Source organism: Odontesthes bonariensis, chromosome 17 (assembly GCF_027942865.1).
Source record: "Odontesthes bonariensis isolate fOdoBon6 chromosome 17, fOdoBon6.hap1, whole genome shotgun sequence".
In the NCBI taxonomy this organism is placed as follows: Eukaryota; Metazoa; Chordata; class Actinopteri; order Atheriniformes; family Atherinopsidae; genus Odontesthes; species Odontesthes bonariensis.
In genome coordinates, this window is record NC_134522.1 from 11585464 (window position 1) to 11601382 (window position 15919).

Sequence of the window (15919 nt, forward strand, 5' to 3'; positions counted from 1 at the left end):
GAGGAGGGATGGGGTGTTACACTGTGGGGGCGACGTATACAACAGAAATTATTACCCATAATGGTCTTGTTCCCCACATCCCAGATATTCATTCCCTTTCCCTCCTCTGACATTTATTTTATGACTGCTTACATATCAAATATTTAAATAAACAGAATCGGGGGCTTGGGCTGAGTTTTGCCCGAGGGTGACGGGTGGGAGTTGTGGCGGAGGGAGGAAAGGGATGGATGATGACATTCATTTCTGAAACGAGGAAGGAACAAGAAAAAACACAGTGGGTTGGGGGTGCTGGTGGGAGGAAAAGCAGCAGCAGCGGTGGAGACGAAGTGGGAGAAAAAATGCTTCGCTTGGCTCCAATCAAAGCGGGTGGAGGAGAGCGACTTTTCTTTTTCTTTTTTTTTTCTCTTTTTTTTTTTTGCTTACGCCTGGCGGCCGCATTGACAACCTATTGTGCATGCGCACAAGTGTATGGGTGCACGAGTATTTATGCACGTGAGCACACTATTGTGGGGCTCATCTGTCAACGTTTCCTCGGGATGCAGGAGGATGTGGGAGAATAAGGCCCCTGTGGCTCACAAAAAGCAGTCCGCTGCACTGAAGCAATATCAGTTGCATGACAAGCGGCAAGGAGATCCAAGCACAAAACAAAGTAACAAAGTGGGGGAAAGAAGAGAACATGAAAATAAACTAAGTGTAACAGAACAAAGAGAGGGGACAGAACAAATAAAGGACAAAGACAGAGAGAGCAGGAGGTAGATTTATCTCCTCTTTCCTCAGCAGAGGGAAATATAGAGAGGGTGTGCAAAGACTAAAGGGGAGAGATTGAAGGGGATAAGGATAGGAAGTGAAAGGTATATACTGTGTGTGTGTGTATGTGTGTATATATATATATATATACATACATATATGTATGTTGAGAGACAGAGTGGCCAGTCTTAACGCTAGCTGGCGTCGGTGGGAGGCCCATTACTGTCAGGCTAATCTTGAAATAATTAATTGCGAAGTCGACGCTTTTTAAAGAGTATTGTAATTGAATCCTAAATTAGGCTTGGGAAAGGGGACGCGTCCTGCTTTGCTACAAGTCTGTTCCCATTCTCCAGTCTTATATACACACACCCACACACACATCAGTGGGCCGTGTGCGCAGGCGTTCAGAAGGAAAAAAAAGACAACAGGCGAAGGAAATGCTAATGAAATGCATATTTGGGGAGAAAGGGGTCATCTATAATTTAGCCGTGCTCTTTGAATGTGAATGATGTGTGTGCAAGTGCTGTGATTTATTTTTGTTGTGCAGGGGATAATTCTGTCAGAGTAGGCTTTTATTCTTGTAAACAAATGTGTGGAAAAGAGCCGAATAAAAGTGGAGTAATAAAGTAAACAGAATGGTATGAATACATTTAGCTGGTGGCATGAATAATTTGTATACGGGACAGAGGGGTTTTATAAAAGAGATGACAGATATGAAAGCCGTTATATTGCCTGATGAAATTTTAGAGTTTCCAATTCACAGTTTTCTGGCACTTGTTTTCATTTTTATGCCTTTTTATTCACTCATGGATTAGAGTATGTGTTTATCTCTTGCTGTCTCACACTCGCAGAAGTAGGCAGAACACAGCCGTCGCAGACACATGCACACACCCAACACGCACCCTCATGACTGAGGCTCCACTTGAAACGAGTTGCTCAATGTGCTTTCACTTACACACGCTGCTGCCCACATTGCCCCTCATGCATGACCCCAGCTAAACTATAGGCTATAGAACTTTCTGGATCAAAGCTTTTGGAAAAGGGTCTGCCCTCCATAAATGTCAGCCCTGCTCCATAACTCTAGCAGGAACCCGGGAAGAAATATGGCACAGGGTGCAGGGTCAGGGAGGTAGTCTTGCAAGTTAGTGATGGAAACTGAGCAGTCAACAAATGTGTTTTTAAAAAGTCAAAGTAACCTGCTGGAAAGTTTAAGCTTCAGTTAATTCTTTTTTATTGTCATGTTATACATAGAGATGACTTTTATGAGCAAAGTTGTCCTAAAATGTCTTTAGATATTTTATTTTGTTTTCTATACTAGCCTTATAACCAGATAGAAATACTGAATTAAGCCTTGGAAGGATTGCAGCAAGTCAAATAATAACAATCAGGAACCGGCCTAACCACTCTGCCAACATGTTGGTCCTTGCCGTTCACCCCGATGTACTTGGCAGTGCACTTAAGACTCAGCTTTCTTATCACCTGCATTAAAAATGCTTTTTTAGAAATGAAATACAATGAAATTCTTTAGCTCTGGTGCAAGAATCTGGCTGCATCTGTATGACAAATCAAACATTCCTCATGCTGTTTTCCAAATGTTTGAAACCCATTCAACTCCTATTTGGCCCAGATCTGACAGCTATAAACTTGGCCCAGAACATCCCATTTTCTCCTGGCTGGCTGAGATGAATAACAGCAGAGAGGACAATATTGTGGTCTAGCTGAGCACGGCTGACTCTTCTGTCTCTGTGATCCCTCTATCAATAAGGAACACAGGCTTGTCAGAAGGCCTGCCAACTGTCTGGTTGTCCACGCAGCCTGCTCTCTGCACAACATCTGGACACAGATGGTACACACTGATCGCGCACACACACACACACACACACACACACACACACACACAGTACATGTTTTTCTGATTCTGGCAAACACTCACAGACATGCTGTGCATTTACAGTTGGTTAAAGTACTGATTTCTCATCGTCTTAATCCACACACAAACATGCTTAGCTCACCTTTGTTAGTGCCGTTGTAGAGCCGGTAAACAGCCGGCGTCTTTCACAAATATGAACACATCGTTACATCTGAGTGCTGGCTGCATTACACAGATTTCACCATGTGTCCAGTGCCTCTCCCGGGAAATATACACATTCCTTCACCATGTCTGGCCTTTAATAAAAACCTGACCCTAAAAAGTCGGTCGAGGTTCTATGTGTGAGACAATGATCAGGATAGTCACACTGGCCTGCCCTGATACCAATTCAGTATGTGATTACATTGTTTGAATGGCAAAATGTATTAATAATTTAAACTGTGCTGTTCGGTTGTTTGTTTTTTTTGTTCTTTATGCATTAAAAAATGTGCGGTTGATAGAAACCCAGCGAGTGCAGGAGATGTTCATTGTTTTTTCAATACAATCATGCTGAAATATAATTAAGTCTATTTAACTGCAAATATCACTCAATTTTCTCAGTCATATGTTATTTATATGGTCTGGCACAGCCAGTCCACTATAAACATAGCTGCCCTGGGGCTTAGCAATAATGGAAGTAAATGGTGGAGTTCAGTGTGAGTCAGAGGTGTGTATGTGCAGCCAGACCATGCATCAGGGCTCCCACAAGCCTAGAGCCCCTCATTGATCGACCCAGCACCCCCACCTCATGTTCCCAGCCAACTTTGGTGATTGATTCCTAGTCATGGCTGAGGAGATGGGAGGCCTGGCCTGGGCTGACAGAGCCTGAGGCCTCCCAGAGGGTAACCTGGAGGGGGGGTGGTGGGAGAGAAGCCTATTTACAGGGCCCCTAACCCAAGTCCAGAGGACCATTTCTGGAGAAGCCTTCACAGCAGGGTGGAGTGATAGAGACACACATTCATTACAGAAGAAAATTAAGGCCACATCTGCTGCTGCCTTGACCGCTATATAGAGCTGTGGGGAATAACAAGATGGTGGTGGCGCTATGAGAGTGTGTACAAGGTCAGAAGGTGAAGAGATATTGGTGTGTTGCTTAGCATGCTATTACATATTTGTCATGGCCACGCATTCGCACATATTCACGCTGTTCTTGAAAGCAGGATTCAATTTTCCAACTAAACTTCCTATGTTCAAATCTGCTGTGTTCCCATCTGCACTCAACATCGCCACTGCTGCGCTTCAACAGACCTCTCCCCATTTCCGTTCATGGCAGTTGAGCCAAGGGGAAGTATTCATATGAAAATCAATTTTTTTCAAATTAACTTTGTAAATTTCCCGCTGAGCTATGAGACGTGGGGGCCTTGTGTGTCGTTCCGAGTCCGATAATTAAATCAATTAGGTTCAAATTGTTTCGGGTGACTTTTAATGAGTATCTGATATCTGCCCGAGGAAGGAAGGTCAGGGTAACTGTTTTTTACTTGTGTTTTTGTTTTTAAGTGATGGATCACCGGCAGGAGAAATATGGATGGTTCCACTCAGAGGGACTGGGCAGGACTCCAAAACACACAGGCTGAACGTACATCCTTGTTTTAGTGGGGAACCTCTTTAACTGCACCACAGAAGGGACCTAATTTGACAACTTCCTTTTCTTAGATAATGTCGAATTGCTGTTTGATTACATGAAAACTAAACATGTTTTCACTTGGGCCAAACAAATTCAAGAAAGAAATATGGAAAAGTGCTTAATAAGGGGGAGGGGGACTTATTGTGGTCTCACTTTAGATGCTTCCATATTCATAATTTACTCAGATCCCTTTTTTTTTCAATGGCTAGCCTCCCAGCCTGAGGACCTCGTTAAGCTTTGCCTTACAGGAAGACTAATGGATGGAGGAGAGAGCCCCCTCAGGACCCTTTAGCATAATTTCTGCTGGTCTGCTCGCTTAGTATTCGCTTATGTATTTTCACCCTACTCTGAGCACAATAGCATGAGTAACCATTGCTAATTCATAAACACACTTGGCAATAGATAGGACCTTGTTTAAAATGAGCTAAGCAGCAGAAAAGCAGTTTATCCTCACAAACCAATACATTAGCAAAGGTGCTCGAAAAGGAAGAAATCTAGCCTGCATATTTAATGCCAACATTTCCGCTTGGCGCCGGTAGACGTGGGATGTAAAAGGGCAGCATATTTACTCTAAAAGCCTGGTCTCTCTCTTCAGGGCAAACAGAGTTATTGTTATTTTGCTTCCTCCTGCCCCGTTTTTCTGTCTTTCATTTGGTTGTGTAACGGCATCCCTCTATGGGGTTCTGCGGGCTAGGAAAGTTTGAGAGGAGCGCATTCCTCTCAGTTCACCGAAGCCCTTGGATGACATGAGCTTTTTCAGCGCCACTTGACCGCTATGACTGAGTGTCTTCACATCAGTTGCAGATTATATGAAAATAGGCCAGACGCACTGATTTCCTGAAAGTGTGATTTGTACTTGTTTTGAAAAATGTGTTGGACTACCAAAGGCTTTTTAATGGGTTCTCTGATCATGAAAATATGAAATATGCTGATTTTTGCAAAATATTTGAACTGATTGGAAAACAAAACAAAACAGTATGATGCAGAAACAGTGAAACAATGCAAAGCGGCGCAGCAGAGCAGAGTAGAGGAATCTTAATTTTTAACTAAACATGAAAAACACTTTGAAATGTCCCCTGGAAAAGAAGTTTATGCTCTAACTTGAACCTGTGCATGTTTATCTGTTTTCATCCCGAGTACCTTCTTGTTATGCAGTGGAAATCTGAATGAATTCAATCTGGGAAAACTGCATTCAAGCAGGAGATTTGACTGCCAAATCTGCAGTGTGCAGTGCAATCTTTCACAAATGCTTCTTTGACTGTTTGCATATGATTGCATTTTATTTGTTTTCATTCTTTAATGGCGTGTCGCTTGCATGTCGGCCACATCTTGTTTTGTCATTGGGATTTTCTCAATTTTTTTCCCTCCCTGACGCCTCTTTAGCAAAGGAAAAGGGTTCTGGTGACCCCGTGACCCCAATCTCACTTGAGACAGATGAAGCAGCCTCTCGCTTTTTCTTCCCTCCGCTTCCTTTCCTCTCATCTCCTCCATCCCCTCCTCCCTTCTCTTAATGACGTCTTGGTCCTGGCCGTGACGAGACGAACACTCGGCAACTTTTCCTGATGCGTATGGGAGGAGGGGTTTCTGAGCATGTGTTTGTGTGTGGGTGTAAATATTGGTGTCAAACGTAGAGGGCACGATCACCAGCTCCTATTACGATGCAGGAGGGCGAGCAATTACACGTGTCGCGCCAAACACAAAAGCATGCTGGTCCACTGCATAACAACACCTTCTTATCTGGGTTCTCTTTGTCTGCCTTTCTTTCTCAACATACATGGTGTATGTAAACGTTTCTCCCACCTCCTCTAAAGCTGTCATTCCCTGCACCTCTCTACTCAGATAATTTCATGCTTCCCATTGCTAGCCAGCTTTCATGCCTAGCTGCCTGCGCCATCCAGGCAATATTGGGCTGAGGAAACGCAATTTGGCTCTTCCCAGCTCCCCGCGGACCAGCACCACTTTTCACACTGTCACTCGTTATGAGTCTTTTTACTAACAAGGCGTGCATGCTGAGATGTAGAATCAGATTGCGTTTCAAGACATAACTCAAATGACAACATGCACACAACGCACCTACCTCTCTACACTCTTACATGATAAGTTGTGTTTTTTAGGGTGATATAGATTTATGGGGAGGCTAAGTGTTGTGTTTTGTTGTCAGTATTTAGCATTTAGTTGACATGCTTGAATCCTGGCATTGAAATGAAGTGATGAACTGATACTAATGAGTGATCTATTCCTCAAGGAGGCCAGGCAGGGAGGAGTTAACAGCGCCCTGCTCCTCTCCTCTCCGCTTGATGACATCAGTATTGTCTCTGCATCCATGAAATTAATTTTTCTAATCTTAGTCAGCAGGAGCGGGGGAATTTGCACACATTAATGGAACTTGATCTATACTCGCCCACTGCTGCAGTCTCTCTTCTCCTATTTTTCCCTCCCCCTCTCGCCATTACCCATCTTTTTTTTCCCGTTTTCGTCTGTGAGAGACAGTAGGCCCAAATGCACAGAGTTCCAAGTCTGAAATGTGGAGCTTTGTTCTGGAGGCCGAGGCACCGCCAGGCCCCTGCAGTACAAAAAGAAATGGAGAGTGCTCTGCTGTATGGTGTGAAGAAATAACATAAAAGATGAGGCTGATTGTCCCAGCAGACCAGCCGGCTCTGGCTGCAGCATGTTGAATCTCCAGAGGCACACACAGCACAGAGGATAAAGAGGATCTGTTGACAATAATTATCCGTATTTGTTTCTCCTCACAAAAATACACAGGCTAAAATGGTTTCATTACCCAGGAATTGAAGCTGGCACTCTGCAGAGGTCCATTTAAGAAAAAGAGAAGATAATCAATACTAAAAAGGCATCCTGAGGCCAATTTTCAAACATGATAATGTTTGATGCCTCTTTTAAAAGCTTGGCATTAATTTGCACCATGTGACTGCCAAATGGGTCTTTACGGCTGAAAATTTGAATCCACTTTTTTTTTTGACACATCCTTAGGAGTATCCATGTACACAAAGCTGTAGAGTGCAGATACTCACTGCATCCAACTGGCTATATAAAAAGCTTTTTCTATCCAACAGGAAGGAAATTGTTGCTCCAAACAGCAATAAACCACCTGGTGATATATAGGATCAAAATAGTTCCCTGAATTGGTCTTTTGGGCTTCAACCAATTTCTGAACTAGTGTTTCTCATAAAGCAGCTTGTAGCCTGTAAAGAACATATGAAGGAACATCTTTTATTGCATTGTTGTTTGTATAGACTCTAACGTGATCCTCAAGTCAGAAAAACGGAGGTCTTTAGTGGAAACAATACAGCCCTGAAGGCTGGAATCTGTAGCTCACTGTACTGTTACAGCTAAGTGGTTAAACCTGTCTCTGTTACTTTTGCCTCTGTGTGTGGATTGTTAACACTTTAAATTTAGGACTTATGCAGGCAAGTGATGATATGGTCATCTAGTGTGAAGGTACAAGAGTAGCCACACTTGCAGGTAACTGTGTTTGTAGGTGTTCTGCTGCAGCACATGTATTCAACATGGCAGAAAAGTCAGCAGATAAGCTAAATTAAAAAAATAAAAAACTCTTCATTCAAAATGGAATTGGAATAATAACCATTTACCAATATCGTTTTATGTTTCTTTGATCCCACTGTGCGTCTCATAATCCACATATCCGGGGCTTTTGTGTCGAGCGTTTTGTCTTTTTCTGATTAACAACTTAGCACATTAAAGCGAGAGGGAGTAAAATCATTTTCACAACATAAAAAATGCTGTCGATTGAGCTCAGAGAAGCAATTTAGCTGGTTTCACCCCACAGTAATTTCACCCATGTTCTGTTTTAATGGTTTTGTTTTGAAAAAAAAAAAAAAAACAAGAGTCAGAACTCTGGAGAGGAGTTCATAAATTGAATTTTAAATTTAGCTGTTGATTTACTATTGTCTCCCATGCCCCCTCCATCTCATTCATCATTGAATTGAATGGCATGCCCAGATGAACAAAAATGAAAAACACATTTGAAGAAAATAAGGAAAACAATTTCTGTTGATTCCCTCTAGTTTTTTTTTTTTTTTTTATCTGCTGTCCCACCTGGCACAAACACAAGTCACTCCGTGTTATATATATTCATCTTTTTTTTTCTTCCCAAAGTGTAGACATTTCTCCGGGTTGAGGAAAAAAAAAAGTTTTTCAATGACTCATGAACTTTTTTTAAGCAAAGGAATCGGTGGGCATATCTCTAGAAAAAGGACGCAGTGGGCTGACATCTCATTTTGTGGACAGATGTGGATAATGCCATGTGGTGAAGATAGACCAATGTATCAGATGTAATCTGATTGTGGGTGATATATTAAAGAATTCCCTTAATGTGTGTGAGAAAACCGTAGAGAGATGGGAGGAATATAGTGAAATCAGTAACAGCCGGTAGGATAATCTGCTGCTAACATGTGCTTGCACGTGTGTGCATGCGTGTGTGTTTAATCCACTCTTCTGCTCCCAAAACTCTGAAGTTGTTTTCTGTGTTCAGTACCTTCGTAAGTGCAGCATTTAATGATTTTTCTTTTTTTTTGCAAGCATGTGTATGCTTGGCAGCTGCGGGAGGGGATTTACTTATGTTGCTCTCAGCGTTTTTTGGCAAGCGGAGGACCTCTTGAGATGAATTGGTGAACTGGATGTAGTTTGGAAAGAGCAGGGGGGTAATGTGTTTGTCCCATATCATGAGTGGCACAGTGCCCTGGAAACTCAATATTGTCTGTGTTTTTTTTTTTTTTACAGCAAATTTTGCTTAGTACAGGTGTCCAGTTTGAGCAGGTCATGTGGTGCCCTTCACTCATCAAAAACACTCTTATCGCTACATTAGAAACATATGACAAGCATTCATTTGAGCACATCAAGAGTATGCAAAACAAATCTCAGTTGGTGTAACTAATTTCTGATGCACTTAATGACTAATTAAGTTTAGTTTGCTTTAGTTGCATTCTGAATTAAATTAATATGTTGTTCCTGTTCAGTCATGCTTTTCACTGCCTGTGATGAAGTTTTCTCTTAGAAAAGATGCAATGTGGTAAAAAATTTAACTTCATCCATCACTATTTCATAAAAACATATTTTTCTTTCAGAAAACAAATATAAATTACGTTTACTGACTGTAAATCATAAATCTCTAATGTGCTTTTTCTAAAGGCTGACAGTAATTTTGTCAGATAATAGTCAGTTTTCTCTTGTGGTTATGTAATTTCTCTTAGTTCTGTTCTGCTGATGAATTCCGTGACCTTAGCATCTGCAAACTTTTGAATAATTTACCTATTTGTAGTTTCATAAGAGAAACAAAATGAAGTAATAAGCAGTAAGTGTCAGTTTGTGATTAGGGTACTACCCAGATGCACAATTAAATGTGCATCTGTTAAACAATTAAACAATCAAAAAGGCATTTAAAATCCTGGTGAAGCAAATCTTTGACAGGATGAAACTCCTGCCACACTGTCCACCCTGTTGAATAACTTTAAACACTCAAGAGCAATCATCTCTCATTCACTAGCTATCTTATCCCTCATTTCTCTCCAGCCTTATACTCTTTTTTTCTCTTTTCTCTCATTCTCTCTCTGCTCTGTACTCTGTAAAATAGTCCAAACTATCCCAAGCACATGCCTTAATAGGCAAAAGCTTTTTAAAGCTGGAGTTCCTTGGCTGTCCACACGTAACTTGCTGAATAAAGTGCTCGCTTCCCCTGACATGTCTTCTCGATATTAACCTGGCAATATGAGGCAGCAGCAATTTCTCCTCCACACTAGACGAGGTGATATTGAGTTGGGGAGAAGAGAGGAAACTGAGGAGGGTGGTGGCGGAGGAGGAAGAGGGGGGCGGTTAGTTGGAAGATGAGAGAGGAGAAGTGAAAGTGTGTGTAAGAAGCAGCAGGAACAAAATGTCGTAAATCACTCATGATCCTACATGGCAGAGACAAAAGGGAGAAAGCATGAGAAGAGAGGGAGAAGAATGTCACTTTATCTGCCCAGCAGGGAGACAAACTATGGGTGACGGATTAGCATTAGCCCGATGCACTGTACTGGAATTTTCCAATGACTCACTGAGACCCCAAACAACCCCTGAAATGGTTCTGAAATACTTACTGTACAATGGAATAAATTGTTCTTGACACATTCCCTTTCTTCTATTTCCTGTTTTTTTTTTTTTTTCTTTTCGTGTGTGTGTGTCTTTGTGTGTGTTTGTTCATATAAGAAACCAGCTCCAAAGGTGTTTTGTTTGAGATCAGATATTGACTACTTGGTTGCCATGAATTCCCTCCTTCAATTCAAACTTGCAATCTTGAAATACATTGTCTCAATCGTAATGTAAAGTCTGGATCAAATCAACACTTTTAAATTGATATGAGAATAAATTTGAATGTTATAAATAGTTCCACACTTTCTGTCAGTTTGCTATAAGCTAAGCAGCAACTGAAACAGGAGCATACATAACATACAGTAATTATTGGCACAGTTGAGCTGTGGTTGTGGGAACAAGGCCAAGGGATTTTTATTGCCATTGCTTCACATCACGTTAAACAACATTTACGATACTTTTAAAAACCTTTTCAGACATTAAAACAAAGATATGGTTTTTAATGAAATCATTTTATTATGGCACTCCTCCAACAAAGTTTGCTCCCAGTTGCGATCCAATAAACATTTTTGCTTACTTAATTCCGTTTGTTGTTAATTTATTATGTGTAAACATTCATTTAAAGCTTCCACTTGTTGTGTAATTTTGAAATAAATCAGCGGTGGCTGTGGTTTGGAGTAAGTGGACTTTAGTTTAGAGTTCCCACTAGGCAGAAGGTAGATACAATCATTCAAATGCCTCTTAGCCAATCTAGGGCACTGTGATGGATGAATGAAATGAAAAATGCTTGTAACAGATTGTTAATCTTGTTTCTACCTCTACAGGTGCCTACCATGGACTTCATGGCTATGAAGCGCTCACAGCTGTATGGCATGGCCAACAATCCCTACTCCACCCCCCAACAGCCAGGGGGCGGACCTTACCCCCCCAGCCAGCCATACACATCGCCTCCTCCACATCGGTATCCAATGAGCATGCAGGGGAGGAGCCAACTGGGCATGGGTGGGATACAGTATCCTCAACAGCAGGTATGTCAGCAACCTAAAAGGCTACAACTGTGAACGTGTGTGAGTGTCTCAGTGTGTGTTGTGAACCAGCCAAGAGTCCCCTCTCCAGAGCCATTCCCTATAACATTGCTAATATTAAAAGGGATGTAACAGTGGGACATTCGCTTCACGTTGTGAACGTTCTTCAGCGTTTTTTGTTTTTTTTTTCCCCTGAAGGCTTGGCATGTTCAATCTGAGATGGAGCCTAAAATACCAGGCAGCACATCTCACACCGTGGCATGTGGTGGTGTCAGTCCTGTTCATCACTCAGTTTCCGTTAAATTCCCTTTGGCTCTTACAGTTAGATGCTGTGTGTGTGTGTGTGTGTGTGTGTTAAGAGGTTCTTTCTTTACTCTTATTTACTTGATATATACTTCTTCACATATGAATGTGAGCGTATGCATACATTTTTATTTACTTATGAGTGTGTATGAAATGCTCTGTGTTATTAAAAAAGGAAAAAGAAAAAACATTGAGGAGCACTGTCAGCCTACGTCATATTATCACTTTTAGCACAAAAGTTCTGTGTTAGAGACAATAGTGTTTCTGTTTGCTTTATTAAGTCTTCGGTAAATCCCATTTGGACTGGAAGGGTTTGCATGTGTGTGCTAGCACGGATGGTGATACAAAGATAAAGTATGATTGTGTGTTGTGTGCATGATATGTGTTCCTCATTGTGAATAGATATGGAACTTATTGTCTCTGTTTGTGTGTGTGCATGTGGATGACAATTAGCTTCATAAGTGTTGTTTGTGGTTAAACTGCAGTGTGAAAGGGAGCGCGGACTACAGAACTCCCTGCTGTCACAGCTTGCTATATTTAGTCAGCCTGGTCTGTAGGTCTGAACTTGGACACCCCTCACAGAGCAACTGAGTTCCCCACATAGTGAGACAACAAGAATAAAAAGAAAGGGAGAGAAACACATATAGACTGACCACAGATATGGATTGTTTTCTCTAAGATTGTATAAATCGGCACATATTTAATAATTGAAAAAATATTCTAACACAAGTTTCACCAATGTGCTTTACATCAATATGTGTGTGTGTTTGTTTTTTTTTTAAAGCGGGTTTATGGAGAAAAAAAAACATTTGGTTACACTGAGATGTCATTGTTTTCATTATGTGTTAAGTGAGACTTTCATGGTAAGCAGTTCTTTGAGGCTCAAGATCTGTTTTTTTTAAAGGTGATTTAGTGTTATCATGGTAGGTGAGTATACTGTTGTCCAAACACAAGACCGTATTTCATTGCTGCAGGTCTGAAAACCCTCTGAAGCATTTTGTGATGACAACACACTCCCAAAATGATCATTACTGAGCTCAACGAGGGGTTTTGCATTATGAAATACACACAATGGGGAGCAAGCGGGGGTGTATATGTGAGGACATGCTGTGACTAAAAAGTAATACATGCACAGATGCACACATGCACAGAAAAATACATCCCTGGTACTATTTTGTGATGAAATCCTCTGGCGTATTACATAGGGGAGGCTGTGGTTAGGGTAGCAATCACTGCCTAGCGTTATGGAATGTAATTAGTTCAAATAGAATTAGTTGTTCACTCTGGCTATAGCCATGGGAACTGCACTTCTAAAGTTTCTAATTATCTAGCTCTGGCTTTAAAAGCAGCACCACCACATTGCCTATCTACAGCCGGTGAAATCTAGCTCACAGTAATGAGTTCGGAGGAGGAGGTTTAATTCCACACTCTCAGATGAGAGTAATGAGCCTCACCTACAGAAAAGCGGTCAGGGGTCTGATCAGGGAGGAGCGGAGAGGGCTAGGAAATGAAGGCTCCAAATGTGAACTGCAAAATGTACAGCGTATAAATCAATTCAAAGTGTCTGTTAATTACATATCAAAAGAGGCATCAAATGCAGTTACTATGAACATGATTGCTGTTGTTTCTTAAGGAAGAGCAATCAGCCACCTCCAGGATCTTCCCTCAGTCTAGATGTTGTGGATCTTCTCCAGGATCAGCTGCAAAGACCAGCCTTGACTGCAGCTGCACCAACAAGGGGGGTTGTGCATGATGTAAGGCACAGCACATACAATCCCCCATGATGCATCACACTTCAGGGCTGAGACCTCGGCTTGTCACAGGCAGGCATGCTGGGATGTTGCCAAGCAACATGACGTCAAAAAAGGCATGCGTGTACTCCACATCTAAGTCTGTGATTTCCCTGGGACTGAACGACTGTATTTGTGTGCGTACGTGTGTGTGTAGGTTTTTTTCAGTGGAACAAAAGGTCTTCTTTGACTGCCTTTCATAACTATGATTAAATCCTGCTAAAAGTAAGCCTCACTCGTTTTAAATAAGCTCTCCGCAGTAATATTTCATCCACTGGAGTTATTGAATGTGTGTAGGGGCTCACCCCTGTCCTTTAGATAATACTCACATGGAGCGCTTCTGCAACTCAACTAGTGGAGAGTGCACCCTATGAACAGAGGCTGAGTCCTCGCCACGTTAGGGTCAGGTTTGATTCTAACCTCAGGCCACTTACTTTGATACCCTAAACACCCCTTTCTCTTGCATTTGTGTCTTACTTATTTCCATAATGTCCTCAATGTTCCTGTCTGCTTAAGATATTAGATTTCTTTGAAATAAACAAATTCTATGAAGTATAAAAGTTATAATTGTAAACTATACAAATCACATATACACTCATATGTATATAGAATAGAATAGTACTCATTCATCGCCCAGTGGGGGAAATTCAAATATATATATATATATATATATATATATATATATATATATATAAATGTATTTATGAATTAGTCGGTCCAAAGTCTTCTTTGTCTTGTGTTTCATGAAGCGCCAAATCTTTTCAAATACTGAAAGATCTGGACTGCAGGCCAACCACTCCAGAACCTGGAAATTTTTACTTTGAAGCCATGCTGTATTAATAGATGCTGTATGCAGTTTAGCATTGAAATATGCAAGGCCGCCTTGTGATGGACTATCGACCTTTCCAGGGTGTACCCTGCCTCTTGTACAAGGACAGCTGGGCTACGCTCCAGCTCCCCATTGACCCTGACTTGGATTAAGGGTATAGAAAATGGATGGATGGATATGCAAGGCCTTCCCATAAAAAGGTGTTGTCTGGATGTGAGCATACTTTGTTGTTCTAAATGCTATATGGAACATTTAGCATTCATGGTGCCTTTCCATAAGTGTTCCTGAGTCCATGGAGTGATTTCCATGACATAATCATGCCTGTTTCGGATGCAGTGCTTCCAGAAGGCATAGAGTTCTCAGACATCCAGTATTGATTTGCAGCCATGTCCCTTGCACACCGAATTGTTTCCACGTTCACCGAATCTTTTGAGGATGTTATGTAATGTTGGTGTGCTGTTGTCTGCAGCATTCTTCATTGAGAAGCATTGTTCTAGAATTGTGCTACAATTTTTCGATGTTTATTTGCAGATTGCTGAACCTCTGCACATCTTTAATTCTGAGAGACCCTGCCTCTCTAAGGTGCTCTTTTTTACCCAGTCATGTTACTGACATGTTGCCAGTGAGCCTAATTAGCTGCATTGTGTTCCTCCAGCTTTTTCTTTTTTGCAAATCTTTTGTTGCTTTCATGCTGACTTTTTTAAGACATTTTGCTGTCAAAGTCAAAATTAGCTAATATTTTTCATAAGATAGTGAAACATTTTATCTGTTTTTCATGTTCTGTATTGAATGTTTTATTGATTTATTACATATGCAAATTATTGCACTATTTTGTGTTTCATTGATCATTGTTCATTTTACAAAGTGTCCCAATTTGGGGAGTTGGGGTTGTTCAAACAAAAAGTATTTTCTACTTTTTTCTAGTATTTTGCGGAAGTTATAAAGGGTATAGGCAGAAATATCTGAGATGTAACATACCCCCCCCCCCTCCAAAAAAAAAGAGAAAAAAAAAAGCATACAAACAGAGTTATGTGCATAAAACACAAAAGAGAAATGTTTATGTTTTAATGAATCATTATTCTTCGGAGTAGGAAGACTAATAGAAGTGTTTGGCAGTGACTTACTTCTACTTTCTGTTTAGACACATATTTAGAAAAGCTAATGCTGGAGAGATGAGAATCCATACAAACACAGCGACTGAATTATCATTTTAATGTGGCTTTTCACAGTGAAAAGGTTATTACTGTTTATGTAAACAAATTCTGTGTGTAGAACCCAGAAACCAAGACTGGCCATTGAATCTCTAAGTTATTGCATCTTTGTGTGTTCTTTATAGACCCTATAGCCTATCAATGTTAGTATGTTGATTGTACATACAGTCAGACACATTATCAAAATTGCATTTCACTACTAACTGAATACTCCACTCACAGTATCTGCTCCATAATCCAGGTATAGGAAAAAGGTACAGAGATCAGTTTCACTGCTGATGCCTCAGACAGAAAAAAAACACAGCTTCTTCTACCCTTTTAGCCTCCAGCAAATAAGCCTAGAACTTGCAGTAGGTGTTGTTGGTATGACATTGCG

The 15919-nt window shown here is 41.0% G+C and overlaps 1 protein-coding gene across 6 annotated transcripts in view; it reads left to right on the top strand.

Moving 5' to 3' along the window:
• Window positions 1-15919, top strand: part of LOC142366574 (AT-rich interactive domain-containing protein 1B-like) — a 171635-nt gene that overhangs the window by 11504 nt on the left and 144212 nt on the right. For all 6 annotated transcript variants that reach the window (XM_075448511.1, XM_075448510.1, XM_075448508.1 and 3 more), the window contains one exon: window positions 11210-11413. In XM_075448511.1, the coding sequence (XP_075304626.1) occupies window positions 11210-11413 (204 nt within the window). The remainder of the gene's footprint in view (window positions 1-11209; window positions 11414-15919) is intronic.